The sequence below is a fragment of the Leopardus geoffroyi genome, chromosome D1 (genome assembly GCF_018350155.1).
Source record: "Leopardus geoffroyi isolate Oge1 chromosome D1, O.geoffroyi_Oge1_pat1.0, whole genome shotgun sequence".
NCBI classification, from domain to species: domain Eukaryota; kingdom Metazoa; phylum Chordata; class Mammalia; order Carnivora; family Felidae; genus Leopardus; species Leopardus geoffroyi.
In genome coordinates, this window is record NC_059329.1 from 80,121,242 (window position 1) to 80,148,795 (window position 27,554).

Genomic DNA, 27,554 nt, shown 5'->3' on the forward strand with positions numbered 1-27,554 from the left:
ACGCCCAAAATGGTTAAAATTAGTCCTTTTTGACACTTTAAAAATAGAGCATTAATCATTTGGAGGGGTAGGAGTGAAATTGGGCATGGGTAGTAGTCATTTCTCATTCCCCATTGATATTGGTCAACATTAGATTGTCTAAGAGACTGTCCTGTCTTGTTGATGAGCCCCAGACAGTAGATTGGAACAGTGGGAGACAATGGCAATCAATTGTGCATTTGAAGTTGGAGAAGATCACAGAAATGATTCTTTGCTGGAATCAGTAGCACAAAATTAAGGGTAGCCATGAACAAACCTGCAAATGAAGTTAATGTAACAAAATGAAGTTAATGTAAGGAGAGGGATAAGGTGTCTGAAATACCATTATCTGGGGTTACTTAGGGAATTTTGTGCCAGGAGACCAGAGTTATAATAAATGTAGAATCCTGAAGTAGAAGTATAAATTCAGGGGACTGGGGGCTTCAAGTGAAAGTTTTTATTCTTAAACCATACACCTGTAACAATGGCTCTTTATCTTCTTATGCATTATATCATGCACGTCACTTTCACTAGTCCTATCAAGTGAAAGAGGATGCCTTTCTTATGGAAATGGAAATTAGTAGCTAGTTTGTAAGCAGACAGAAATCTTTACTTCTTCTGGGTATGGAGTTTAACTGCAGAGTTGTGAATTATTAACGTGTCAAGAAGCTGGTTCTTCCTGCTTCCCTTCCTCCATCCCCCTGCCCCTCTCTCCCTCATTCTCTCTCTATTTCAAATCACCACTCTCCCCACTTCACTTTTCCTCTCTCCCTTTTTCCTTGTCTTTTCTTCCTTTCCTTTATCTCATTTCATTTTATTTTATTTTTGTTCTTTCTTATCAACTTCCAGATTCAATAGATCATGAAATGTCGTTGGCTCATGATAGGGATGTCTTTGAAAACTGTTCCTAATATTAGAGCCTTGCAGTGGTGTACCACAGACAGCACTTTTAAGATTGTGCTCTAATTGATGGTGCCTCCAGCATTACCCAATAATTTAGGAATTATACACCATAACATAGCTCCCACTTGGCAAACTCTACTATCTCGCGTCATTAGACATGTCCTGAATATAGTAGGAAACTAAATAGTATAGTTGCAGTTGGTTCAGTGAAAGACTCATGTACATTCAATGTAGCTTTGAAAATAATAATATTTAAAAAATATGAGTGGGCTTTATTTCTTAAAAAGGACCTTGATAAAGAGGACCTTAAAGAGGATCTTGTGCTTAGTATGTACTATGGCCAGCTACTTTTGAAATTGAATTTTATTGAGATATAACTTACCTACAATTCATCCCATTTAACTTTACAGTTGGATGGATTTGATCAATGTATATCAAATCAAATATTAAAGATATAGAACATTTCTATCATCTTCAAAGTTTTCTCTTGCTGTTTTATAACCTCTACCACAAACCCCCAGCCAATGTCAACTACTAGCCTGATTTCTGTCCTTCTCCTTTGGTCTTTTTTACAATATAATATAAATGGCATTATACAAAAGATAGCTTCTAGTGACTGGGTTATTTCACACAGTATAATGCTTTGGAAATCCATGCACACTGTTACATGTTTCAGTACTTAATTCATTTTTTTAATTGCTCAACAGTATGCTAGTACTTCATGATTGTACCAGAAAATGTTTGCTGTGCACCAGTTAATGGGCATGTTGCTTATTTCTAGTTTTTGACTATTACGAATAAAGATACTATAAACATTTGTGTTTATGTTGTAATTTCTCTTGTACAAATACCTAGAAAGCATTGCTGTATAATGCAGTGTGCTTATGTTTAACTTTATAAAAAACCACCAAACTGTATCCCAAAGTGACTATACCATTTTACATTCCTCTTCAACTCTTTTACTATTTTTTCAGTTATCATTCTTTATTTGACGATGATAATCCATTTGTGTTGGTGTTCTCCTACTGAGGAATCAGAACTTGTCATTTTAGATACGCAAAGACAAATACCTGAGGTCCTCATGTTAGAATATTTGAAGTTGCATCTGTGCTGGAAAAATAGGAAGGCATGATCATCACCTGTGGCTCACCAGATATATATCCATAGGGTAGTCAACCATATCTGCTGAGAGAAATGCCCTTGTCATAAAGCCCTTTTATATTTGGCGTAGTCCTCTCAAAAAGTGCCTTCTTCTGCAGAGCAAACAGCCTTCACCTCAGCTTCCTAGCTGCTTTCTTTACACTCTGTCACATTTGCTTGCTACCCTCCCTTTGGACATACAGCAAATTCAAACTTGGTTGTCAATTTAAATTTACCCTTATTTAATCTTAAAAAATAAGTAATTGCAACTAAACAGTGAAAACTGTAGCCTAGTTATACATAGGTATATCCATGTATATTGTTGGACATGCTCTGGTGACTAAAATTTTGTGTGTGTGTGTGTTCTTTTGTGGGGGGAGATGCTAGACAGAGAAATGATAAACTACTTTCTTTAAATAATGCCTTTAAAAAAATACGGTTCCTATTGTGTGACAACTTTACTCAAATAAAAAAATTAAATGTTAAATGTCAAATAAAATTTCTACCCAAAAAAATTAAACACTATGGTTCCTTTGCACAGGCTTTGGTGTTCTCTTCCTGCCTAGACTACCTGGATGTCTGACTTCGAAAGCAGAGATTAAGCTTTTGCTTGACTACAAACTTTATTCTTGTATAGTTTAAAATCATTTTAATCTTCAAATTTGAAAATATAAATGAAATTAAGGCACTAATCTATGTTTCTGTTCTTGCAGTCAAAAAAAATCCAAGCCCAGCTGAAGGAGCTTCGTTATGGGAAGAAGGATTTATTATTTAAGGTGAGAATCTTTCTCCCTTCCCCCTCCACCAACCCAATAAGTGAACTATAATATTATTTAGCTTACATTTAATTTCTGGATTTTTATAAGAATTATAGCTGTATTTGACTGCATTGAAGATGTTTTCATTTTCTTGCCTTCTTAATTAACGGAGATAAATGCAAATATGATTTCCTGGGTACATTCTTAATCAAAGGTAGGCGTCATTCCAAAGTATTTAAAGTCTGTTTGTAACCTTTGATTACTTTAATTCAATATTGAGGAATACTGTATTTCAGAATATTTACATTAAGGAGAGCATAGATTGAGTGAATATCCAGAGATGAGACCCACTGGTTATCTACATTCTTGACTTCCAGAGGCCCCTGCATAAATCTCTTTTTTACTAAGAGTCTTCCTATTTAATCATTGTTGATTGATTTTCATCATTGATACTTTTTTTTTTTACAAGACTATCAAGTCACCATCTGTGTATAGATAGACATCTATCACAAACTATGGACTAGTGTCCCCCCAAGGATATCCACTTGCCAATTCCTGGAAGCTGTGAATATTATACTTTATGAGAAGGGAAACTTTACAGAGGTGATTAAGTTAAGGATCTTCAGATAGGAACGTTATTCCAAAATATCCAGGCAAGACCTAAATAGAATCATGCAAGTCCTTATCGCAGTGAAATAAGAAAGCCTAAACAAGAAGGTTGTGCGATCACAGAAGCTGGAGGAGGAAAGGCAATGTGAAAGATTTCCTTCCTATAGCCTCCAGAAAGAACCAGCCCTACCAACACCTTGATCTTAGTCCCATAAAATTTATTTCAGACTTCTGACTTTCAGAACTGTCTGTGAATAAGTTTGTGCTTTTTTTTTTTTTCAACGTTTATTTATTTTTGGGACAGAGAGAGACAGAGCATGAACAGGGGAGGGGCAGAGAGAGAGGGAGACACAGAATCAGAAACAGGCTCCAGGCTCTGAGCCATCAGCCCAGAGCCCGACGCGGGGCTCGAACTCACGGACCGCAAGATCGTGACCTGGCTGAAGTCGGACGCTTAACCGACTGCGCCACCCAGGCGCCCCAAGTTTGTGCTTTTTTAAGCCACTGAATTCAGGGTAGTTTGTTATAGCAGCAAGGTGAAACTTAAACAGATACTTTCTTTTATCTCCCTTGAGCAGGGGGAGACAAGAGGCAAGTGTTGTGCTTGTGGTACATGTGCATTTCCAAACGCAGTAGAGTGATGGAATATTAGGCTGTTAGGAGTAGGAGTAATAATTTGCTTGATAAATAATAAGTACGAATTACATTTTGTATAATATTTTAAAAAATATTTTCATTACAATGATCAGCCCAATCTATATGTGCTAGGTTTAAATTAAAGGGAGATAGTTTCTCATTTTATTTAATGATTGAAAAAACCTAAAATTTTTCCAGTGAAAACAATAAGAAATGACACATTTCCCTTCTTCAGCCCCTTTACTTTTGGTTCAGAGTCAGGGGAAGGTAGTCCTATTATGTCAGCCAGTATTTATTAAAAACTCATTCCATGTGAGGCATGAATCTGGACATATCTTGCCATTGACTCTTACATGAATATGCTACTTTCCTTTTTTTTTTTTTTACCTCATTTACAACAAGATATTCCCCTGCACACCAAGAAAAATCTGAATTAATTCTTATTCATGTTTATAGATCCCTGCCTCACAATACTCTGTTCATTTTATGTGATAAGTAGATAAAAGTATAAAACCCAAGGCACTTGTCTTTCATATTGAGACTCGAGCTCAGGGCATTTTAACTCTTAATTTCAGGTTGGCCTTAGCTTTTTGTAAGGTCATCAACAATAAATAAATTGTCAACAACAGTAAATAATTGAAATTGGGAAAAAATAAATAAAACGTATGTGCATGTCTGTGTGTGTGTGTGTGTGTGTGTGTGTGTGTGTGTGTTTTCATTTGCAGAGAAATTTCCATTTCTCTGTGAATTAGTTTAACTTAATAATATCAGGGCTGTAATAAAACAAATCCAAGTTCCCTGGAGCTGATAGGTTTTAGGTAGGAGGCTGAGAAATTTATGTAAAGATAGATCATGTAAGCTTTTTAAACTTTTTGAATTTAATTTCCCAAATTGAAGAAAATTTGGGAAAAGAGATTGAAGAGATCCAATAATTTTCAGTGATTTACTTCTTCATAATATACCAGTTGTTGAATATACATTAGTAATTTATCAAATTTCAGAAAGTACCGAAATCAGGATTTGTTGAAAATCTTTATGACTTGAAAATGAGACCTTATTTGTAAGCCTTTGTCACTTTGAAAGAAGCGCTTGTGTATCAAATCAGGTGAATTGTGTATGACCATGAAGTTGCCTAAGTTAGAATGCCTTTAGCGTATACACTCTCTAAGGTGCTGTGTACCAGCAAGAGTTTTGTTAAATAAGATAATGAGAGGTCTATAAACATGACACTTTTTGACTTATTCAGTAACTAAACAATGTCAACAGGCCGACTTTTTTTGTTGTTTGTTTGTTTTTTCCTACCGTTCCATATCTCGGTCCTCAACTTACTGACTTATTCTAAGTTTTGATCCCTCATTAAATATGATAGTAGTTAAAGATTTATATGCTCCTTTGTCCAATTTTGTACAAAGTCAGGGGAGAAAAAGGAAGGGGCAAGCGCTTGTCCTTCAGTGTCATAACTTTTATAAGGGAGGAGAATTTTTTAAGATGTTTCTCCAAACATGATCATGCAACCGTGCAAAACAAGTGAGACCTTAGTGTTTTCATCTTCCATTGTGAAATAGTATTCATTCATTCATCTTAATGGCATTCACTCATCTGATTTGCCTATTACTATATCAAGAGTGTACATTTTAGGTCTTATATAAGCATATACTGAATGAATAAATGAATTCATACGTACATATAGACACGTGTATATACATATGTGCATACATAAATAGAGGTGTCATGGCAGTACATTGTAGAAATTCATGTATGTAGTCCCAAAGGGCATGTGACTACATGCACCTTTGAAAATGAACCCACAGAATATCTTTGGTACTATTTTGCTGAACTCAGAGATGAGTAATAGAGGATTCTATTTCAAGTAGGTTCCCTGAAAATCTGTTCAATTTTGAATAGATTTGATCGTTTTTATGAAAGACAGTCTTTGAAGAGCAGTGAGTACTGCTGAAACACTTCAATTATGTTTTAAAAATAACGGCATGTGCTGACAATTGTCAGACATGTTGATAAATTCAGTGTTCTTATTAATGTTTGAGAACTGGCTTTTGATTAGGAAGGCTGCCAGAGGTAGTAAACATTCTCTACTAAAGGAAGAAGTGAGGCCCTGCTGACTGTTAGTTACCCTGCCTTGAGTTACTTTTTATCCTCTCTGATTCCACTTGGAGATGATATTCTGTGGAATATCTACTTTCCATTTTGCTGCTCTATTTTACTTTTATATATACAATTGTTTAGTTTCAGAAGTATTATTTTCTCACTTAAAGCCCATCACTCAAAACACACAATAGTTTGAAATATTTTATATTTCTGTTTAGTTCCTTTTATATTAGGCATAATCTGCCTTATGATTATATTAGTTAATATAGAGTTTATGTTATCTATTCTCCTTTTTCATATAATTTTAAAATATAAAACATCCTTTATTTCTTTGTAAAATCTAAATGCATAATATTTCATATGTATTCCAATAGTGACTTAACTTTAACCTTATAAATATTTGTGCATCTGTGTATTCATATATGTGTGTGTTGTGATTTAAACTTAAACTATGATAAAAATTCTGTTGTTATTTTTAACTTGAGGTATATATTGAACATATATATAACTATAAAATAATTCACCAAAATTATTGAACAATTTTAATGTTATTGACACCTAGTACACTGTTTTTGAGTTTAGAACATTTTTTTTTACTTTTTTGAGGAATAATTGATGAATGTAATCATATATATTTAAAGTGTACAACATGATTATTTGATATTCATGAACCTTGTGGAAAGATTACCAAGATCAAGATTATTTTTTTTTTTTAATTTTTTTTTTTTTTCAACGTTTATTTATTTTTGGGACAGAGAGAGACAGAGCATGAATGGGGGAGGGGCAGAGAGAGAGGGAGACACAGAATCGGAAACAGGCTCCAGGCTCTGAGCCATCAGCCCAGAGCCCGACGCGGGGCTCGAACTCACGGACCGCGAGATCGTGACCTGGCTGAAGTCGGGGCTTAACCGACTGCGCCACCCAGGCGCCCCAAGATCAAGATTATTAACACATTCATCACCTCTGATAATTATTTGTGTGTGTGTATATGTGTGTGTGTGTGTGTATATGTGTGTGTGTGGTGAGAATGATTTAGATCTACTGTCAGTAACTTTAAGTTACACACCATGCTGTACATTTGATCCTCAAAACTTATTTTTCTTTTCTTTCATTTATTTATTTATTTATTTATTTATTTATTTATTTATTTTTACTTATTTTTCTTTTAAATGCAAATTTCTAAGCTTTGATATCCTTCACCCCATTTCCCTTGTCTCCCTGCCCCCCCGCAACCACCATTCTATTCTGTTTCTATAAAATTGGCTTGTTTTGTTTTTGTTTTATTTTGTTTTGTTTTGTTCCATATATTCCATAAGTAAGTGATACCATCAATATTTGTCTTTCTCTTAGCTTATGTGGTTGGCTTATTTCACTTAGCCTAGTACCATCCAGGTCCATCTGTGTTGTCACAAATGTCAAGGTTTCTTCCTTTTTTATGACTGAATACTGTTCAATTGAGTATACCACATTTTCCTTATCCATTTATCCACTGAAGGACATTTAAGTTAATTCTATGGCTTGGCTATTGTGAATTATTCTACAATGAACATGGCTATGCAGGTACTCTTCATGGCACTGATTTCATTTTTTTCAGATGTATACACAGAAGTAGGATTACTGCATCATATGGTAGTTTCCTTTGTGTATACATATATTATGTATTGTGTATAAATATATAATATGTTTCCTTTATAAAAATTATATATATGTTTCCTTTTTGTATATATATATGTATATATTTCCTTTGTAAAAACTATATATATATATATGTTCCTTTGTATGTGTATATTTAAAAATTATACATATATATAATTTTTATGCACAACGTAGTGATTTGACAGTTCTATATATTAGTGCTCACCATAAAAAGCTGTTCATCTTTTCATCTCCAAGATTTATTTATTTTATAACTAGAACTTTCTTTTTAATTTTTTAAGGAACCAAGACACTGTTTTCCATAATAGCTATACTAATTTACATTCCCATCAACAATGATAAGGATTCCCTTTTCTCCACATCCTTCCCAACATCTGTTATCTCTTGTCTCTTTGAAAATAACAATACTAACAGGTCTTAGGTGATATTTCATTATGGTTTTGATTTGCATTTTCCTAATGATTGGTGATGTTGAGCACCTTTTCATATATCTGTCGGTCATTTTGGATATTAAGCCCTTATCATATATATGGGGTTTGCAAATATTTTCTTCCATTTTGTAGGTTCCTTTTTCAATTTATTGATTGTTTCCTTTTAGTATAGCAGTTCTTTAGTTTGATGTATTCCTGCTGGTTTATTTTAGCTGTTGCTGTCTTTTTTTTTTTTTTTTTTGTCTTCTTATCCAAAAAATCATTGCTAAGACCAACGTCAAGAATCATTTTCCCAGTGTTTTATGGTAGGGATTATGTGGTTGCAGGTCTTAAATTTAAGTCTTTAGTTCATGTCAAGGTAATTTTTATGACTGATAAAAAGATAGGGGACCGGTTTTATTCTTTTGCATGTGCCTGTCTAGTTTTCCCAGCATCATTTATTGAAGAGACTGTTGTCCCCTCATGGTGTGTGTGTAAAGCTATGTGTTGGGACCTAGGGAGCGGTGTTCAGAGCAGCAGGAGCACAGTCTTGGCACTGACAGGCCAGAACCGTGACCTGAGACCCAGGGGTGGGCCCTGGTCTCAGAGCTCAGAGGTGGTCCTCAACAAAGACAGATCAGAGCCAGGACGTGGGAACTTGGAAGGCACGTTCCAAGCAGTGGCAGCTCTGGTCACATTTACGGCAAAGCACTGGGGCATCCCAATCCCAGAAAGTGAGGTTTGGGGACCCTGAGGGCATGTCTCACTGAAACAACAGCTCCAGCCATGGGGAGGAGATGTAACAGCAGGGACTCTGGAAGGCTCTACAGGGACTCTGGAAGGTTCTGTCATCTGGGATCAACACTAGAGAAGACTATGGGATCCTTGGTAGCAAAGGCTACAAACTTCCACAGTGGTGAGGCTTGCTGGGGCCTCTCCTGTTCTCCCTTTTCCTGTGGGGTGAAATCCCTCTGTGGGGATTCCTCCTGGCACTTAGCTGCTCTGGACTGGGGGTGATGGGGTGACATAGGTAAATCCTTCCTATGGTTTTCTGTGTGGCCATCCTCAGTTTTTGAGTTTCACAGAGTTGGGCTGCTTCTTCACTGTAGGTCACAGCTTTCCTCTAAGCTATTTTCATCTGTTCGTAGTTGTTTATTTGTTGTTATTGTTGTTTTGTTCAGGAGACAATTGTTGGGACCTCCTAGCCCCCCATCTTGCTGAGGTCACCTCTCTTAAGAAAATTACAACAGTTGACTCTACCATCAGTACAGTAAGAAAAAAAGAAATGTTGTGTTTAATTAAAACTTCTTTAGTTCTGAGTATTCTTATTAAAGAAACAAGAATACATAGGTAAGTGAATATATTAGTCTGCTCAGGCTGACATAAAAAAATATCATACACTGGGTGGCTTAAACAACAGAAATTTATTTTCTCGGAGTCTGGAAGCTGGAAAGTCTGAGATCAAGGTCTGGCAATGTTTGGTTTCTGGTGAGAGTGCTTTTCTTGGTTGGCAGACAGCCAGCTTTTCACTGTGTCCTCACAGGGAGAGTGACGGAGCTCTCTGGTGTCTCTCCTTATAAGGACATTAATCCCACCCAGACCAGGTCCACACCCTCATGACCTTTTTTAACCTTAATTACCCCTTCAAGTAGTTAGGACTTTAACATAGGAATTTTAGCACTGGGGGGCGGGGGGCACAATTCAGTCCACTGTTGTAGTTAAGTAAATAATACCCACAATAAAGCAGCAACAAACTTTGTTGTTTGAGAGGTTATAAAAGGAAAATTGCTATTTTAATTTACCATAAAATGATTACTGGGAGCTTGGACATTTATTTTAAAATGTAAGCCATTTAATTTCATTTCCTCACTTTTATTTTGGTAATTTCAAAACAATTTCCGTAATGCTCCCAGTTACCAAAAATTGAATTTATCAACTTCCCTAGTGAAGTAGGAAATGACAGACAGTGTGAGTTTTGTTCTCAGATTCTCAAAAGGAAACACTGCTGAGTTTAACTGGAAGTTAGATCTGATCTCACTTTCATGTCCTATAAGCTGACGAATAGCTATAGTCTGGGTAGAAAGCTTCTTGCACATACATTTTGGTCATGACAGGTTTCCTTAACTGACTTTCTCCGTGTGGAGACTGACCTGTTTTTGCCTTTGCTGAAGGTTTTGTTCCACCTGTCATTTTGCTAACATTTGGCCTTTTTAAATCATAAGTATAACATCAGTCCTTATTTAATATTGTGCTTATATCATGTGTATATTTATATAAAATAAAGCATGGCATTTTGTTGATAAATATGTCCAAAATATGTTTTTAAAAGAATTTTACTGCCTCTAAGTGTGTCATTTTGTATCTATAAAACAGAAAATCTTGAGTAATAATAACTGGCATATACTAAACACTATGCACTTGTAAGAGATTTTGCTATGTGTTTTTCGTTTTTTTTTTTTTTTAATTTCTTGAGAGAGAGAGAGAGAGCATGCACATGTGTATGCAACAGAAGGAAGGGCAAAGGGAGAGATAGGGAGAGAATCTTAAGCAGGCTCAGCACTCAGCATGGAGCCTGACTCAGGGTTCAATCTCCTAACTGTAAGATCATGACCTGAGCCAAAATCGTGAGTTGGCCACTCAACCAACTGAGCCACCCAGGCTCCCCGTTATGTGTTTTATATGCATTATCTCATTTACTCCTCAAAACAATTTAGGTTTATATGATGTATTGAGGTATTGGATATGTGTGTATATGTGAATATGCATATACATTCATGTATGTATATATATATATGTATATATATATATATGCACACATACATATATATACATACATACCGTAAGGTGTGTGTGTGTGTGTGTGTGTGTGTGTGTGTGTGCATCTGCATATAAAGTGAGGCCTAAAAAGTTAATGGTCTTCACTATAGTGTATAACTGAGGAAGGAGTCCCGTCTATCATATATGTTCATATTCAGGGTCTATGTCAGTCTTCTTCCCCTGCCTTTTATTGTTATTGTTTTTCTTTCTCTCACTTCCTATGGTCTCCCAGTGGGTAGCTCTTCATTTGGTTGTGTGTCTACTTTCTTCACTATATAAAATCCTGTTTGTTTTCCTACTGCTTACTAGTTGTATTGAATATTCCGTCATGCTTTGTCCTCTGATATTTATGAACTCTTTGTCAATGTCCTGACCTTAGGTTTCAGATGGACACAATTTGGTCCCAATATCCATCCTTTTCTCCATATTCTAATATTCTGAGACATTCAATTTGTATGCATTCTATTTTTTTTATTAAAAGAATTACAACATTAAATTAGATTTCCACTGAGTTATACTGGTTTTGTGATTGTTTCTGTTATTTATTGAATAAAAACAATTTAATAATATCGTGTGTCCTTCAGTGTTTGAAATAAAGTGGCAAAATGATCAAATTACTGCCCTCAAAGGGACTATATATATATATATATATATATATATATATATATATATATACACACATATATATATATGTAAAAGGGATTATATATATATGTATATATAAAAGGAGATAAATCATATATAAATATATAGTATATTTTTCATACAGAGTATAGTTTTCATACAATATTGCATTAGTTTCAGGTGTACAACATAGTGATTCAACTTGTCTATATGTTACGCTATCTTAACCACAAGTGTAGCTACCATCTGTCACTATACAAAGCTATTATAATACCATTGACTATATTTCCTACGCTGTGCCTTTTATTCTCATGAGTTATTCATTCCATAACTGGAAGCTTGTATCTCCCACGCCACTTCACCCATTCTTCCCACCCTCCACACCACTGCTCCCTGACAATTATCGGTTTGTTCTCTGTGTTTGTAGGTCTGATTCTGCTTTTTAGTTGTTTGTTTATTTGTCTTTTTGGATTCCATATTTGAGTGAAAGTATATAGCATTTGTCTTTCTTGGTCTGACTTATTTTACCTAGCATAATATCCTCCAGGTCTATCCACGTTGTTGCAAATGGCACGATTCCATCATTTTTATGGCTGTGTGATACTCCATTGGGTGTATATGTGTGTATATATATGCCACATCTTTCTTGTCCATTTGTATACCTATGGACACTTACGTTGCTTCCATATCTTGGCTATTATAACTTTTAAAGATCACAAGTGTTGGTAATAAAAAGTGCTAGAGATTTCAGCTGTTCACTTAGATTTTTACAAACTTAATTTCACTTTATGATTTTTCACTATGGAAAGAAACAAGATAGCCTTTTCATTTAATTCCACAAAAATAGGTAACAGGATGAAAATCACTGTGCCTTATATATATTTAATGTTTGATACATTATCACATCCTCATGACAACCCCTGTCAAACAGAGAAGTTGGGGGATCCATCTAACAATGAGGGAATTGAGACCTTCAGAGGTTTGACAATAAAGGCCACCAAAATATTTATTTAAAAAGCAAATTTGTTAACAGATTGAAACCATCATAGTAGATTCATTCATTCATGCATTCATTTATTTAAAATTGAACTGACTTGTTTTAGAGTATCATATCAAGTATATTTGACTTGACAGAGATTTATAGTTATTACATTGATAATTATTTCATAGTATATATTTATATCATTGTATCAACATTCTGATATTTATTGCAGCAGATTTGGTGACAGACCAGATGTATCCATTCCTCTGAAACTCAGATATCACCATGGCATGTGTTCTCATTGGTATTTTCTCTACAAATAAAATGTGCCCAACTTGATATCCCCACTGTTGTCTGCTTCTAAAAGCAGGGACATTGCCACATGAATTTCCATGTATGAATGCCGGATTATTTTCTGAAGATTTGAGTCTTCTCTAAGAGAATTTGTGAAACAATTGCCCCATAATTTTTAAACCCCTGAGTAATTTAAGGTAATTTTTGTGCATCTGCCTCTCATTATCTTACATTTATCACATTTATGTGTTAAGCCGTTTTTTAATGAGCAAAAGCATTTTTGGTGCCAATCATTTGTTACAAGTGTCAAATTATCTCCAGCTAAATGAGCTTTGGCCCTAAAATGTAGGCACCATGCATAAAGGGTGAGAAGGGTTACTGGTTTTACTTTCTTACTTGATTTGACAAACTTTAAGGTTTTCAAAACACGTTCATTTGTGGCTTAAAATAATTTTACAAGTCAGTCTGTGCAGGTAATAATATCACCTTATCCTGAATAGAAAAACAAAGCCTAGAGATGTTAAAAGACTTGTCCGAAATCACAAAACTAGGAAGTGACAGTTTTATTCTAATCTCAGTCTTTTACTCGTCTATATTACATTGTTCCCAGTTATATTCTGTTTCTTAGGGCTATTTATAGATTATACTTTCAAGAAATATTTTCTAATGCACTGAAAGATTTGAAGGCCAAACATGTATAGCTGTAAATATAACTTGATGACAAAAACAAACAAACAAACAAACAAACATCGGTTAGCAACTAAAACTCAATGCATTTCCTTAAAACCATAAGCATGTTTCAGTGCAAAAGTATGCTGCTTTGAGTTTAGAATTGGCAACTGCTTGGAGCAGAAGTTTCTTTTCTGACTCCCTATATCTTTGTGATCCTCCCTACTTGTTTTTAAACAACAGAATAGGACACAAGAGAAAATTAATTGACCCTCTCCAGAACAAAACAACTTTTCAGGGTTGTTGCCTCCATGCTAAAACACAAAGCCAACAAGCCTCATTGATTTTTTTTCATTAGTTACCTGATAATGGAATAGACACACAGATTATATATAAAAGGACACATGTTTCTTATCAGAAGTTGTAACAAATTGAAATTTGGTAAACATTAAACTTTCTCCAAAAACATTGGGATTCTTCAAATACTGAATATCACCAAAAATGCAGGTTTTTCAGAAACCAAGCCCAGAGTTTTAAAGTGAATTATCTATGATTATACAACTTCAATCTGAGTTTCCTGACTTCATGTTCATTCATTTGTTCTAAATTATCGATTGAGCATGTGTTATCTGTCAGGCACTGAGCAAAGTTCTTTCCATTTGAATAAGATGTCGTCATGCTTTAGTGAGGGATTTGAAAACAATGGATGCATTTCAGGAAGGTATTGACTCCTTAGAATTTGCTCATAATTTTTATAGGTTTTCATATGGCATTTTTCTTGGAGTGATGTTTGTATAAATTATCAGATTACCAAATGTTCTATCAACACCCAAAGCTTAACGGTTTAAGGACCATTGATTTACAAATTGGCCCTTACCTTCTACCATTCTAAGCTGTTAATGGGCATAAACCATGCTTGTGCCAAGTTTCCTTCTCTTTCTTAGTCTGTTTACTTATTCGAAAACTGAGAGGTATTATCTGCCAGGTTGATGGTTATGTTAGAAGTGATTGTTAGAAAGTGTTTATAACTTTATATAGTGTTTTCACATTTTACCATTTTAACCAAATTCTGCCGTTAATTCAGGATTTTAAAAAATGTTATCTCACATCTCCCAGGAAAACAAAATATTTTCAATGCTTTCGGACAGCAGTTGTAAATACATTTTAAAATATGTATAGCTTTGTGTGTCTCCGCCCCACATCCTGTGCCCATTCCGTCATTTGCTCATGTGTCACGGTGCTCTTTCCCACTGAGCCTGGATCTAGCCTCAAAGTCATTCTCATTCCACGTTTTGAAGCAGATTCTAAAAGTCAGTCACAGTTGGTACTTAAGATAAACCTATTTGCCATTTCTGAAAGTGCTCTAAATAGTTTGCCTAGAGCCAGTCTTCAGTTTCTACAGAGCTGCTCTGCAAGATGCTGTCACCATTGTCTTACTGTTGCAGTAAATAATAATTGTTAAATATATTTCAAAGAGAAGTGGTCTTTTTTTTTTTTTAATTTTTTTTTTCAACGTTTATTTAGTTTTGGGACAGAGAGAGACAGAGCATGAACGGGGGAGGGGCAGAGAGAGGGAGACACAGAATCGGAAACAGGCTCCAGGCTCTGAGCCATCAGCCCAGAGCCCGACGCGGGGCTCGAACTCACGGACCGCGAGATCGTGACCTGGCTGAAGTCGGACGCTTAACCGACTGCGCCACCCAGGCGCCCCAAAGAGAAGTGGTCTTTATGCTAAGGAACATTAGAGAATAGGGCACAAGTGGGAATCCTTGTGTCAAAAATCAAAGTGAAGACAATATACTTTAGACCAGCCCTGGAACATTTCTCCCTTGGTCTGAGAGGGTGGGTGAGCCTTGGATCGCTGACCTTCCCTGCCTGTTCTTGTCTTATCATGTTGCATGTGTATCTTGGCTCAACAAGCTACCCTCCCACCAAAAGGGGCCAGAATCTTTATTAGTTTCAGTTGGCTGCACATTTCCTTGCTTGGAGCATATGTAGAACAGTGGCACCATCATGAGACCTTTGGGGGGAAACACTCTCCTTCTGGGACTTGCCTAGTATACTACCATTTCAGACCAAGCACATCTGCCCACTGATGCACTGATTTCTTTAGGTCCTAAGTGGTTTTATTTTCAGTATGTTTACACACACACACACACACACATATGTGTGAAACATCCTGTGTTTCTTCTGAGTACATTGAAAGTTCAACACATTTCTGATCAGAGCCCATCTTAGGTTCGAATTTATAGATTAGAAATTACAAAGACAACAACAACAAAAAAGAGATTACGGTGTTTTGTAGAGTCAGATTTGAATACCCTACAGAAGTACTGCTCAGGGATATAAAAACATTCTCAAGTAGCTTTTCATCTCTAATTAAAATATAAAATAATTAAATAATACTTCTATTCTAAACATACACTCTTTTTAAATTTTTTTTTAACATTTATTCATTTTTTGAGAGAGAGACAGAGTACAAGTGGGGGAGTGGCAGGAAAGCCAGGGAGACAGAAAATCTGAAGCAGGATCCAGGCTCTCAGCACAGAGCCCCATGTAGGGCTTGAACTCACTAACTGGGAGATCATGACCTGAACCAAAGTCGGACGCTTAACCGACTGAGCCACCCAGGAGCCTCATCTAAACATACACTCTTATATTTAATGTAAAATGAAAAGAAAGAACAGTGAAGAAAACATACAGTAATTTGACTTATTATACAATTTTTTAAAAATTACTTGTGCTCCATATCCTTTGCCCTAGTGGTGATGCCAAATATAATTTCAGAAGACAAGAGCAAGTTACTGTTCTTGTTTGAATACTTCTTTTGGCAATACATTTCGATGTTCCCCTTTGTCAGGGCAGGAGACATTTCAGAAATATATTTGTGAATTTACTTGATTTATTTTATTTCATTTCATTGCTGTTACTCAGTTGCTAGGGTGTTTGTTAATCGTGCATAATAGAAGAAGCCAATTACCTTGGAAGGTAATTGCATAGAAAGCTGCAGCAGTAGACACGATTTAGAGGAATTTTAAAAAGGAGAGTTCTCCATCAATTTCATAGTTTATCACAAGGCATGTACAGCTTCTGAAAGCACCAGCAGAATCCCTAAGTAGTGTGTACAGTGGGAGTCTTTTACAACAGCAGCATCTCCCCTTCAATCATTGACACTAGTATATCTCTTAAAGAGAGATTCCAGGGGTTATCTTAGCCTCTACCACTGCCATTTAGACTTAATAAACCCCGTTTTAGAAACAAGTCAGCTCAACTTACTGCAGAAGTTTTCACCAGCGTAAGAACCGTCACTTTAGAAGGATCCTGTAACACCTCCAATTCCAGTCCCTTGCACGATACTGGCTGATCTTCTGGACGGCATCACCTCTCCTGATAAATGTTTAGTGATTAAGGTTCTCAACATTCTAAGGCAGATTTTTCTCTCTTACGAAATTCTGACCGTGGGAGAACCCCTTTCTCACTTCCAATTATAGTTGGTTTTTTGTTTGACAGATTGATGAGAGATTTGGATTGTTTTATTATTTGTTTTGTTTTGTTTCATTTTGTTTGGGGGGGGGTGGGCAGAAAAGAGAGGGAGAGAGAGAATCTTAAGCAAATGCTTAAGACTCGATCAGGACCTGAACTGAAATCAAGAGTCCTACTCTTAACCGACTGAGCCACCCAGGCTCCCCCAGAGATTTGTGTTTTTAATGAATTCATTTTATTTGTAATTTTTACAATTTTTTAAATTAACATTGGGTGTTAACTGCACTCAAACAAAAAATATATAGTTGATTTTTTATATGCTTATTCCCACAGAGATGCCAGGCTCATATCTATAAAGTAACGTGTTTTCCCCACAGTCTTCTTGTGTTGGTTTCTTCATTCTTTGTCTCTGTTTGCCCTTTCTATTCTCAATGCCCCCTCTTGTAGACTCCTTCAAAAGGAGAATTTAAGTTCATAATGTAATTTTTTTCAGTCTTAGGAACATGTGTGATCTTAGGCTAGGGTAGAATTCAATATATTGCTAATAGTAAAATAAACTAGGAAGGTGAGTGGGGTATATTATTTGAGTAGGCAGTAAAAATCATTTCAGTGCTCTGAAGCCATGCTACTTAGCCAGGGGCCAAAATTTACAGTCACCAACATACGCTTTTCAGTTTGTTTTTTTTTCCCAGTTGTATAATCTCTTCTTTTGTCAAAGTCACAACTAGCATATCCTACCATCCTGCCCCCAATCATTGCTACTCCTCCTTTAAAAAGAAATAGGAAAATTCCCTGAGGTTGAAAATATCCATGTGGGTTATAGCGAATGATATATAGAAATTCTGTGAACATGTTTTGGGTAAAATCTTTTTATATCATTAGTGCTTCTTGTGACAAGTTGGGCAAACCACATAGCACAATTAAGAGGCACCAACTGAGGCCTAGGTATACAAAGACAAACACTTTTATGGAAGACTGTACTGCAGCTTTGACTGATATCTATGTGAAAGTTCTTATTTATATCAAGCCTAACCATCATCTCCTGAACATTTGTCCATTTCTTCTTCCTTAGTAAATAGACATTGAGACGGTTAAAAATATATATGATTGTAGTCAGTCAAGGGATCTGGGTTCTTTTTTTTTTTTATGCTTTTATTTTTGAGAGAGAGGAGAGAGAGAGAGAGTGAGCACGGGAGCAAGCAGGAGAGGAGCAGAGAGAGGGAGACAGAGAATTCCAAGCAAGTTCTGCGCTGTCAGGCAGAGGCTGATGCGGGGTCCAAAACTTACGAACCCTGAGATCGTGACCTGAGCCAAAATCTAGAGTCAGATGCTTAAACAACTGATCCACCCAGGTGTCCCAGGGGATCTGGGTTCTTTATTGGCTCTTTCACTTACCTGGAAACTGAGCTTAAGTAGTCAGCCTTACTGGATATCAATTCCTCTGTCAGTAAACTATGGGTAGGATTGATACACACATGTCAAAGTTATTTCACAGGATCAAATGAGATTATATATACAAATGAATTCTACGCAATATTTTATACACATATTATTATCCATCAATTGATTTTGGTTTTGGTTTTGGTTTTTCTCCAGAGGGAAGTTTATTTCTCAAGGTAATACCAAGTCACTTTTTCAGAGTCTAAACAATTGTATTTAGTTTCACTCAAAAATGCATCACATATTCTCAACTCAGGCCATCCTACTCAGCAGTGTCCAGGATGTATATAACTACATCCCAGACCCCCTTTTTTTCTCCTTTAAATATAGAGCTATCTTGAAAGCCAGGGAAAGAGCAGTTCATCCCCTTCATTTTAGGCAACTGTGTTGCTTTATTTATTTATAAATTAAGGCAAAAGAATCTTCAGAACATTCTGAAGAGAAAACAGCTGACTTTTTTTTTTAGTTTTTATTTTATTTTTTTTTTAATTTTTTTTAACGTTTTATTTATTTTTGAGACAGAGAGAGACAGAGCATGAACGGGGGAGGGACAGAGAGAGAGGGAGACACAGAATCGGAAGCAGGCTCCAGGCTCTGAGCCATCAGCCCAGAGCCCGACGCGGGGCTCGAACTCACGGACCGTGAGATCGTGACCTGAGCTGAAGTCGGACGCTTAACTGACTGAGCCACCCAGGCGCCCCCTTTTTTTAGTTTTTATATGGCAATCAAGGACCAAGGGCATCGTAGCTTTTCAGAAATGAAATTATTGGAATATATATTTTCCTAATAAATTTTTACAGAAGTTTCTTTATTAAAGAAAAGAAACCAGTATAGAGACCAAGAACTGAATGTGATTTCTTAACATAATTGCACTTGACCAGTGTCTGGAATCAGAGATATGAAAGGTTACATTCTCTTTTTCAACTGTCTTTAATATAGTTTTCGTGGAAATAGTAGATGAGAATTATCTTTAATCTTTGATGTATAAGAAGACTTTGCTATAATAATTTGGTTTTGTGCTTGGTTTTATCTTGGGCAAATTTGATATGCTGATATACTGTTAATTTATTCATTAGCATCTGTAAAATCTTCTAAAATAATACTAAAAGTGGATTATTTTGTGTGAAATTGAGCAGGAGCAATGTTAACTCGATATTCCATGACTCCTCTTTTATGTATTAAATTTGTTTTTAGTTTAGATATATTGTGGATAACAGTGATCCCATATTTACATTGTCATTTATTTGAGCTCCTTTATTTGCATGCTGCTTGGATTTAAGTGTTATGTTAGTCTGCAAGAGTTTGTTCCCAATCAAGCACAGTCTTACAGGTTGCCTGTTCAACTCTGGTTGTTTTAATTATAGTTCCCTGCTTCACTAAATGAGGATGTTCTGTTGGTGTCTCATAAATTTTAACACAGGGATCACCTGTGTATCTTGTTAAGAGGATATTCTGGTTCAGTAGGTCTAGGATGAGGTTTGAGATTCTGCATTTCAAACAAGTTCTGAGTGACAGTGCTGACTGTGATGGTCTGTGGACCACACTTTAAATTATAAGGCCCCAGGCGTTTAATTAATCTGATGTGAAGGTGTTTTCTTTTTCTTTTTAAGTAATCTTTACACCCACTGTTGGGCTCGAACTCACAACCTCAAGATCAAGAGTCGTATGCTCTACTGACTGAGCCAGCCAGGTGCCCTTGTTTTTCTTTCAATAAATTTTAAAATACTATGGACATTGGTGTGGTAGAAAGAACCAGCATTTGAAATCAGGTAATTAAAGTTCCCCTTCAGCGTTCAGCCTTTCATGTAATTTACCGGTGTTTCTTTAGCACACGAACCTCCAGAAGAGGGTATTTGTATTGATTATTTAACATCTCCTCCCAACCTTTTTGTTCCACTCATCACAGCTGACATTTTGGAGCAAGCAGAGGGAAATCAGAATTGGATGACAGGTCGTCCCGCTCTCAGTCAAGTAAGGGTGATGAGCTAGTTTACAATTAATTTTAATACAATATGGAAAGTGTTTTATAAGGATTTACTGCTCTTGGGAGAGCGGGTCAATGAGTGGAGGGTCAAAGATCAGTAAACCTATTACTACCACCTTGGGACAAACTTCATGTAAGAATGACAATGGATTAGACCTTGAAGGCATTACATCAAAGCCTATACTTGGTAGGGTACCCAGTAAATATTTGTAGAAATTAACAGAAGAAGAAAGGAAGGAAAGAGTCAAATTAATCAGTAAGGTCAATTTGGACATGTGTTAGTATTAAATAAATCATCATAGGAACTTTCTGAAATGTGTGGTACATGCAGAGAGAGGCAAGAGAATAGACCAGAAAGACAAGATGGTCCAAATCAGGAATGGTATTGATGGTGATGGTAATTCTTAGAGAAAAGTGTCAATAATTTTATGAATGTTGTTTCTCTTTGTTGGTGGGGAAAGGTTCAAGTTCCTCATGGCTTGTATATGGAAACTCTGGCTTGTTCTTCTCCTTCCATGGATCCTAGAAGTGCCTTGCTGGTCATTCCAGCTAGTGACGCATATGCGACCCACAACTTCATAACCATGTACGTGCTTCTGACTGATCAGCTGACCCACAGATTCTGGTTCTACTTCTTTTCTGTTTTTTTTTTTCTTTTATTGCTTACCAACTTAAATATCTTTTGACTTCAAAGTGAATATAGGAAAAAAGGAGAAAGGAAAGGAAAGGAAGCTGATGATTTAGCATTATGCTCAGAAAACAGGTCAAAAACAAACACAAAAACCCACATTACAATCTAATACTTTCATATTTCTTTTTAATAAACAATTTAGTGAGAATGGAAACTGCATTGCTACTTAATGGGGTATACAATTTTTCTCATTTAATGTTATCTACTAGTCTGTGAAAGGAGAAGTAGACTCAAATATTCCGAGTAGTAAAAAAAATGAAAGCACTTGGATTGGTCTTGCCTATTTTGGGCATTCATTAAGCCTGTGTTTTATTCACAACTGAGTTCACTATCTTTATGCTCAACTTATGGAAAAAACAGAATTGTACAGCAGTTAAAAGAGACTGGATCCAGGCCTCTGTGTTTAATACTGACTGTCAGTTTCAGAATGGATTTGAACAAGATAAGTAAATATATGTATGTCTCTTTATTTGTCATCTAAACTGAGGTTAAGTATAGCTTCTATACCATATAGTTATTTTGAAATGTAATGAGTATGCACAAGGAAATTATCAACTTATAATAGGGTTTATCAACGTGATGATTGCACAAGTATTAGCTATTATTGTTCAAAAACAGGAAGTGAAAATTTACTTTGTTTCTATCATATAATGGGTTCTAGCAGAAGCTTAATAAAACACATGCTCTTCCTACTCTTAAGTGAGTTGCATAACCTCCCTGGGCTATTTTCCCAACTGCAAAATGGAAATCATCACTACACATAGAAATGGAATGTGAATCAGCAAATGCTGGTTGCCTTCACCTTGCCTTCTAATTTGTTTTTTTTGAAGCATAGGCAAACAGAAATAGAAAGATAAACTCTTGGGGCGCCTGGGTGGCGCAGTCGGTTAAGCGTCCGACTTCAGCCAGGTCACGATCTCGCGGTCCGTGAGTTCGAGCCCCGCGTCGGGCTCTGGGCTGATGGCTCGGAGCCTGGAGCCTGTTTCCGATTCTGTGTCTCCCTCTCTCTCTGCCCCTCCCCCGTTCATGCTCTGTTTCTCTCTCTGTCCCAAAAATAAATAAAAAAAACGTTGAAAAAAAAAATTAAAAAAAAAATGTTTTAAAAAAATAAAAAAAGAAAGATAAACTCTTTCCCCGCTTTTTAATGTTACTCATAGGCAAGCGTGAGAGAGGATTGAGATGTAGTTGTACATCAAAAATAAATGAACATTTTAAAAAGAGAAACTTCTATTTCTGTATTGGATTGCTTTCTAATTATTGAGTTATAATGGGTCTTTATGTATTCTAGGTATAAGTTCTTTAAGAAATATGTATTTTGCAATTGATGTCTCCCAGTATGTGACTTGGCTTTTCATTTTTTAACCATGACTTTTAAAGAGAAAAAATGTTTCATTTTTGATGAAGTACAAGTTGTTTCTCTGATATTACAGCTAAGAGATATTTGTCTGACCCGAGGTCATAAATGTTTTTCATTTAGATGTTTTACAATTTTTGGCCCTTATAATTAGGTCTAACATCTACTTCAGGTTTGAGTTTTGTGTAAGGTATGAGTTAATGGATTTGGAAGTTTTTCTTTATTGACATTCAATTATTTCAGTTTCATTGTTAATATTAAGCATAGGAATTAATTACTGAGCTGAGAATTGACCAACTGATGGATATAGAAACACCCTGAGTAGGGCACAGATTTTTATGCCACTTAATTCATGGATTCCTGCATAAGAAATCCATATAAAACTCCTTTGATTAGAGGTGTGGGTGATTCTTTGTTCTTACAGTTCAGCACAGCCATTAAATACTCTGAATCTAGAGCAACAAGAACTGAAAAATCAATTCTGGTTTTGCCACCGACTGGAGTGATTTGGGGCCAAATTTTCAACTTCTGTTTTGTTTTGTTTAATTTTTTTAATGTTTATTTTTGAGAGAGCGAGAGACAGAGAGAGTGCAAGCAGGAGAGGGTAGAAGGACAGGGAGACAGAGAATCCGAAGCAGGCTCCAGGCTCTGAGCTGTCAGCATAGAGCCTGACGCAGGGCTCACCAACCATGGGATCATGACCTGAACTGAAATCAGATGCTAAACCGACTGAGCCAGCCAGGTGCCCCTCAACTTCTGGGTTTTAACTTCATCTGCAAAGTTCGGGGAATTCACTTTTTTGTGCAATGCCTAGTAAAAACTCTAATGCCTTGTGAGTGGTCTGTCCTATTATCCTCCTCCTCTTTTCCCTCCTCTGCCTTTTTCATTAGCTCCTTGTTTCAGGCAGGAAGGTGCATTGTCCCATTCTTCTCTACACTGCCCTATTGCTCTTGAGCTCAAGTGGCTGTGCTGTGTTTTACTGTAGTTACCTGTGTTTCTGCCCCCTTTCCCTATAGAACTGAAAGATCCTGTTTTGAGGGACATTCATCTAATACTGACTTCTTATACTGAGTGCCACTATTCCTGTACTACATATTTCACCTATGTGCCATAGACAAAAATAAGTAAGGTATGGTTTTTCCATTTGAAAAGTCCACAAATAATAATAGCTATTATTTTAAATGTCTAGTATTGGCTGTGCAACGTGCTAACTCACACACACATGACCACATATAATCCTCACAACTCCTTAAGGCAGTGGTTCCCAAACTTGTATGCACTTGCATAACCATGTGGAGATATTTTTACATGTCAAAAACCCAGGTGACACCCTAGTCCAATTAAATAAAATGTCTGGGGATGGGACAGAAACATAAGTAGTTTTACTATTAGCCACAGATTTCAGGTGAGGTAACTGTGGCTCTGAGACATTAAGGCACTTCAATTCTGGGACCCAAGAACCCAAACATCACTGGGAGGGTGGCCAGTGATGTGGGTGGCAAAGAATGGCACAAAAGGGTAGAGCAACAAGCAGGACAGAGATTATTCACTCTCCAAGGGAGGAGGGTGGCCAGACATCTAGAGAAATATCAACCCCAGGTTTCTGTCAGGCTGGGCCTTTTAAGGGGGTTTGAAAGATATGAGAGGTTGCAGCTGCACCCATGGGCATGGGCATGGGGAGGGAGTCAACTGTTGTACAGATAGAGCAGGAAGTTCCAGGTTTTTGAAGGGGCTCTGTCCGGGACTCCTCCGGGTTATGGATTGTGGTCAGGCTACATACGAAGAATATGCTTTGTAGTTGGGGTCTATTTTCCGAGGATGGAGGGCACCATGACCTATAGAAACAGAGTTAGGGCCAAGTGCAGACACTTGTGAGTTTTGTCTGTAGGTGTGGCTGGGGCTTGGGGGGAGGGGGGGCTTTGAATAGATTCCTTTCATTTCCTCCTCTCTTTATTTAAAATTACTCTTGATTAGGAACATGGGAGAAAGTCATTCTTCCATTACTACTTCCTGGGCATAGAGTAAGGGCATAGAGCTGTCCCTACCTGGCTGCAGGAGAGATGGGAGTGAAGGAGATGTTGGTAGGGGACTGTTCTGAAAGCAAAGGCTTGAGTTTAAGCTTGTTAGGTCCTTAGAGAACTACCAAGAGCTAAGATGTAATCCCAGATGAAAGAGATGAGATATTTTAAGATACAGGGCCCCAAAATAAGGGCTAGTCCGATAATTGCCAATGGTCCTAGGAAAGGAGTGAGCTATAAGAACCAAGACAAGATATCTAGTTTCTGGGAAAACCAATCAGCCCCCTAGTTTTTATATTTTTCCTGATTGTCTCTAGCTGTTTTGATGATTTTATCAAGGCTGTATAAGACCTGGCCTGGCTCATTTACACAGAAGTAACATTCTTCCTGTAGTAACCTCCGCACCGCCCCCCCCCCCCCCGCCGGCAGTTAACAGGTCTAAAGCCCAACAATTTTGAAGAACTGCTGCTGCTAGGGAATTAATTTGTCTCTGCACTGCCTGGAGTGTAGAAGCCAAGTTGGCTACTTGTTGACTCAAGGAAAGAGAGAGTTCCCGCGTATGGTCAGAATGAGCTACCTGTGCCTAACCCAGTTCCCCTATGAGGAGGGTGAGGATAGACACTGGTTCAGCTCTGTGGGGGCAGGATAAAAAAGGTTTGAGTGCCTGTTACAGTCTGCGTTAAGGGTATGAGGACTGGTGACTTGGGAAAGTGTAGGTCAGTAATTAGGTATATAAGGTGTAGTATCCCTTTTAGGTAGGGGCTAAGCAGAGATAGGTCTGTGTTCTAGAGAAAGTGGGTGGGAGAGTCAGGTTCCATGTAGGGCAATATGGTGAGTTGTCCAACTTTGTTATTTTGAGAGGCATATATGGGATAAATTCCCCCTACCAAGACTGCTACCAGTGGAGTGACTTTGTAAGTGCTAAATATAGTTTTGGTAGAAAAATTAACAGGCCCTTAGTGTGGTTCCATTTCCAGTTTATGCCATCAAGGCCTTTATAGGATTGATGCTTTTGGATATTTTGGGGTTGGAAGAAGTTGAGTTTGTAGAGGCAAGAATTGTCCAGGGCCGGGCAGTCTGTTGTATCACTAGTGGAAGAGATTGTCCAGGCAGCCTTGGTTTTGGGTCTTGTGAACCCAGTTATGCTGGGTTTATAAGAGTAAAAATGTGTGCCCTACTTCTCTGTTTTGGGGAGTGTTTGTTTGTTGTATGAAGGGGTTAGTGAAAGGATTAGGGAAGAGTTAAAGATATTTTGGAAGACCATTTGTGGGTCAGAATGTGAAGCATTAATGCAGATGGGCACACTTTATCTCTGATAGAATTGGTCATGATTTAAGAAGGGATTTATTGATAATATGGGCTTTAATGCTGAAGTCAATATGTTCATCCTTTGAAATGCGTTAGATGTGGAAGGTAACATTGGCCAGGTACCAGTCAGTTAAGTTGATGGGAATGGGGACAAGTCCCTTGGTTGGTGAGATGGGGGCACATATCCAACAGTTTGGTATATGTTGTGTTTTTGTTGTTTAGAGCTCAGATGGCTGCCTGGTGATCTGGAAATAAGGGTGTTGGAGGACTTGTGAAGAGTGGAGGGTGGATTGGTAGTGAGGGACCCCAGAGTGATGAGGACACTCATATTAGCCATAGAGAGTCTGGGGAGCCCCATAAAAAGCAAGAGGATTAGCCTGACCTGCAGAGAAAGTGATTCCATCCTGGTGAGAGTAGACAGTTTCTCATGCAGTGATCAAGGATTATAACTAACATCCTAAGAATAAGGACAAACCAGAAAAGCAGGTGAGTCAGGGGCTTATCAGGACTATTGAATGTATTGGCATATTTCATCAAAGGAGTAGTTCATGAAATCTCCCTGTAGGAACTTGTCCCAGGCCAGAGTAGGAATAAAGGATTATACCTGTCACCTGGAGGTCAGCTAGGATAGAGGCAAAGACGTCTCCTTCCCATGTGGACATGGAGGGGCTTTGACCTTTTTGAAGAGCAGTTTGAGATCACCTGTAGTTTGAGAGGTGTATTGTGGAGGTTCAGATGGTGGGTGGTCTTCTTTTGGTGGTGGGGTTGTTAGCTTGAACCTTGAGAGGTGAATCCAGAAAGGGAATCCAAGGAGTGTGGCTGCTGTGGGGATAACCAAGATTGTTTGAAAGGGTCCCTTCCATGGGGTTGAAGTGGTTTTGTTTGACCTGGGAGTTCCTTTAAAAGGATCCAGTTGTAATTTTTGTTTGGGTTGGAGGTCACATGAGGGGTTTGGTAGGTGTTGCTCTGCATATTCCCTGAGTAGTTTTCAAGTGATTTCAACTGTGGGAGGATAGTGTCCCAAAGGAGGGGCTCTGTTGGTAAGTCAAGGTGTAGCAGGGGAGGCTTGCCATACATAAGCTCAAATGGGCTCAGAAAGGGGAGCTTTGCGAGTAGATTTTATCCTTAGAAATGCATAAGAGACTCTTGGATACTGAGAACAAACTGAGGGTTGATGGAGGGTTGGGGAGAGGGGAAAGTGGGTGATGGGCTTTGAGGAGGGCACTTGCTGGGATGTGCACTGGGTGTTATATGGAAACCAATTGGACAATAAATTATATTAAAAAATTGTTTTTTGATTCCTCTATACATGGTTAATAAAATAAAGGGGATATTCAAAGTAAAAAAAAAAAAAAAAACAAACAAAACTAAAGTCCATAAGGGAGGAGGAGTGGGCAGCCTGCATTAAACTCTATGGATAACTTGGTGAGTTGTTGCTGCTTAACAGTTGAATGGGGACTGTGGGTGGTAAGCTGAGTGTGGTTTGTAAACTATTCCTAAGGACCTAGATAGCTGTGGAGTGATTTGAGAGGCGAACCCTGTACCATCATCCCTTTGTAAGGAGGTGGGGAGCCCAAAAGGAGGAATGATCTCATTAAGAAGGACCCAAGTCACTTCTGAGGCTTTTTCTGTAAGGGTGGGGAGGGATTCAAGC

The 27,554-nt window shown here is 37.3% G+C and overlaps 1 protein-coding gene across 4 annotated transcripts in view; it reads left to right on the forward strand.

The window, feature by feature from the left end:
• Window positions 1–27,554, forward strand: part of LUZP2 (leucine zipper protein 2) — a 502,216-nt gene that overhangs the window by 366,329 nt on the left and 108,333 nt on the right. For all 4 annotated transcript variants that reach the window (XM_045484804.1, XM_045484803.1, XM_045484805.1 and 1 more), the window contains exon 7: window positions 2,775–2,837. In XM_045484804.1, coding sequence (XP_045340760.1) covers window positions 2,775–2,837 — 63 coding nt within the window. The remainder of the gene's footprint in view (window positions 1–2,774; window positions 2,838–27,554) is intronic.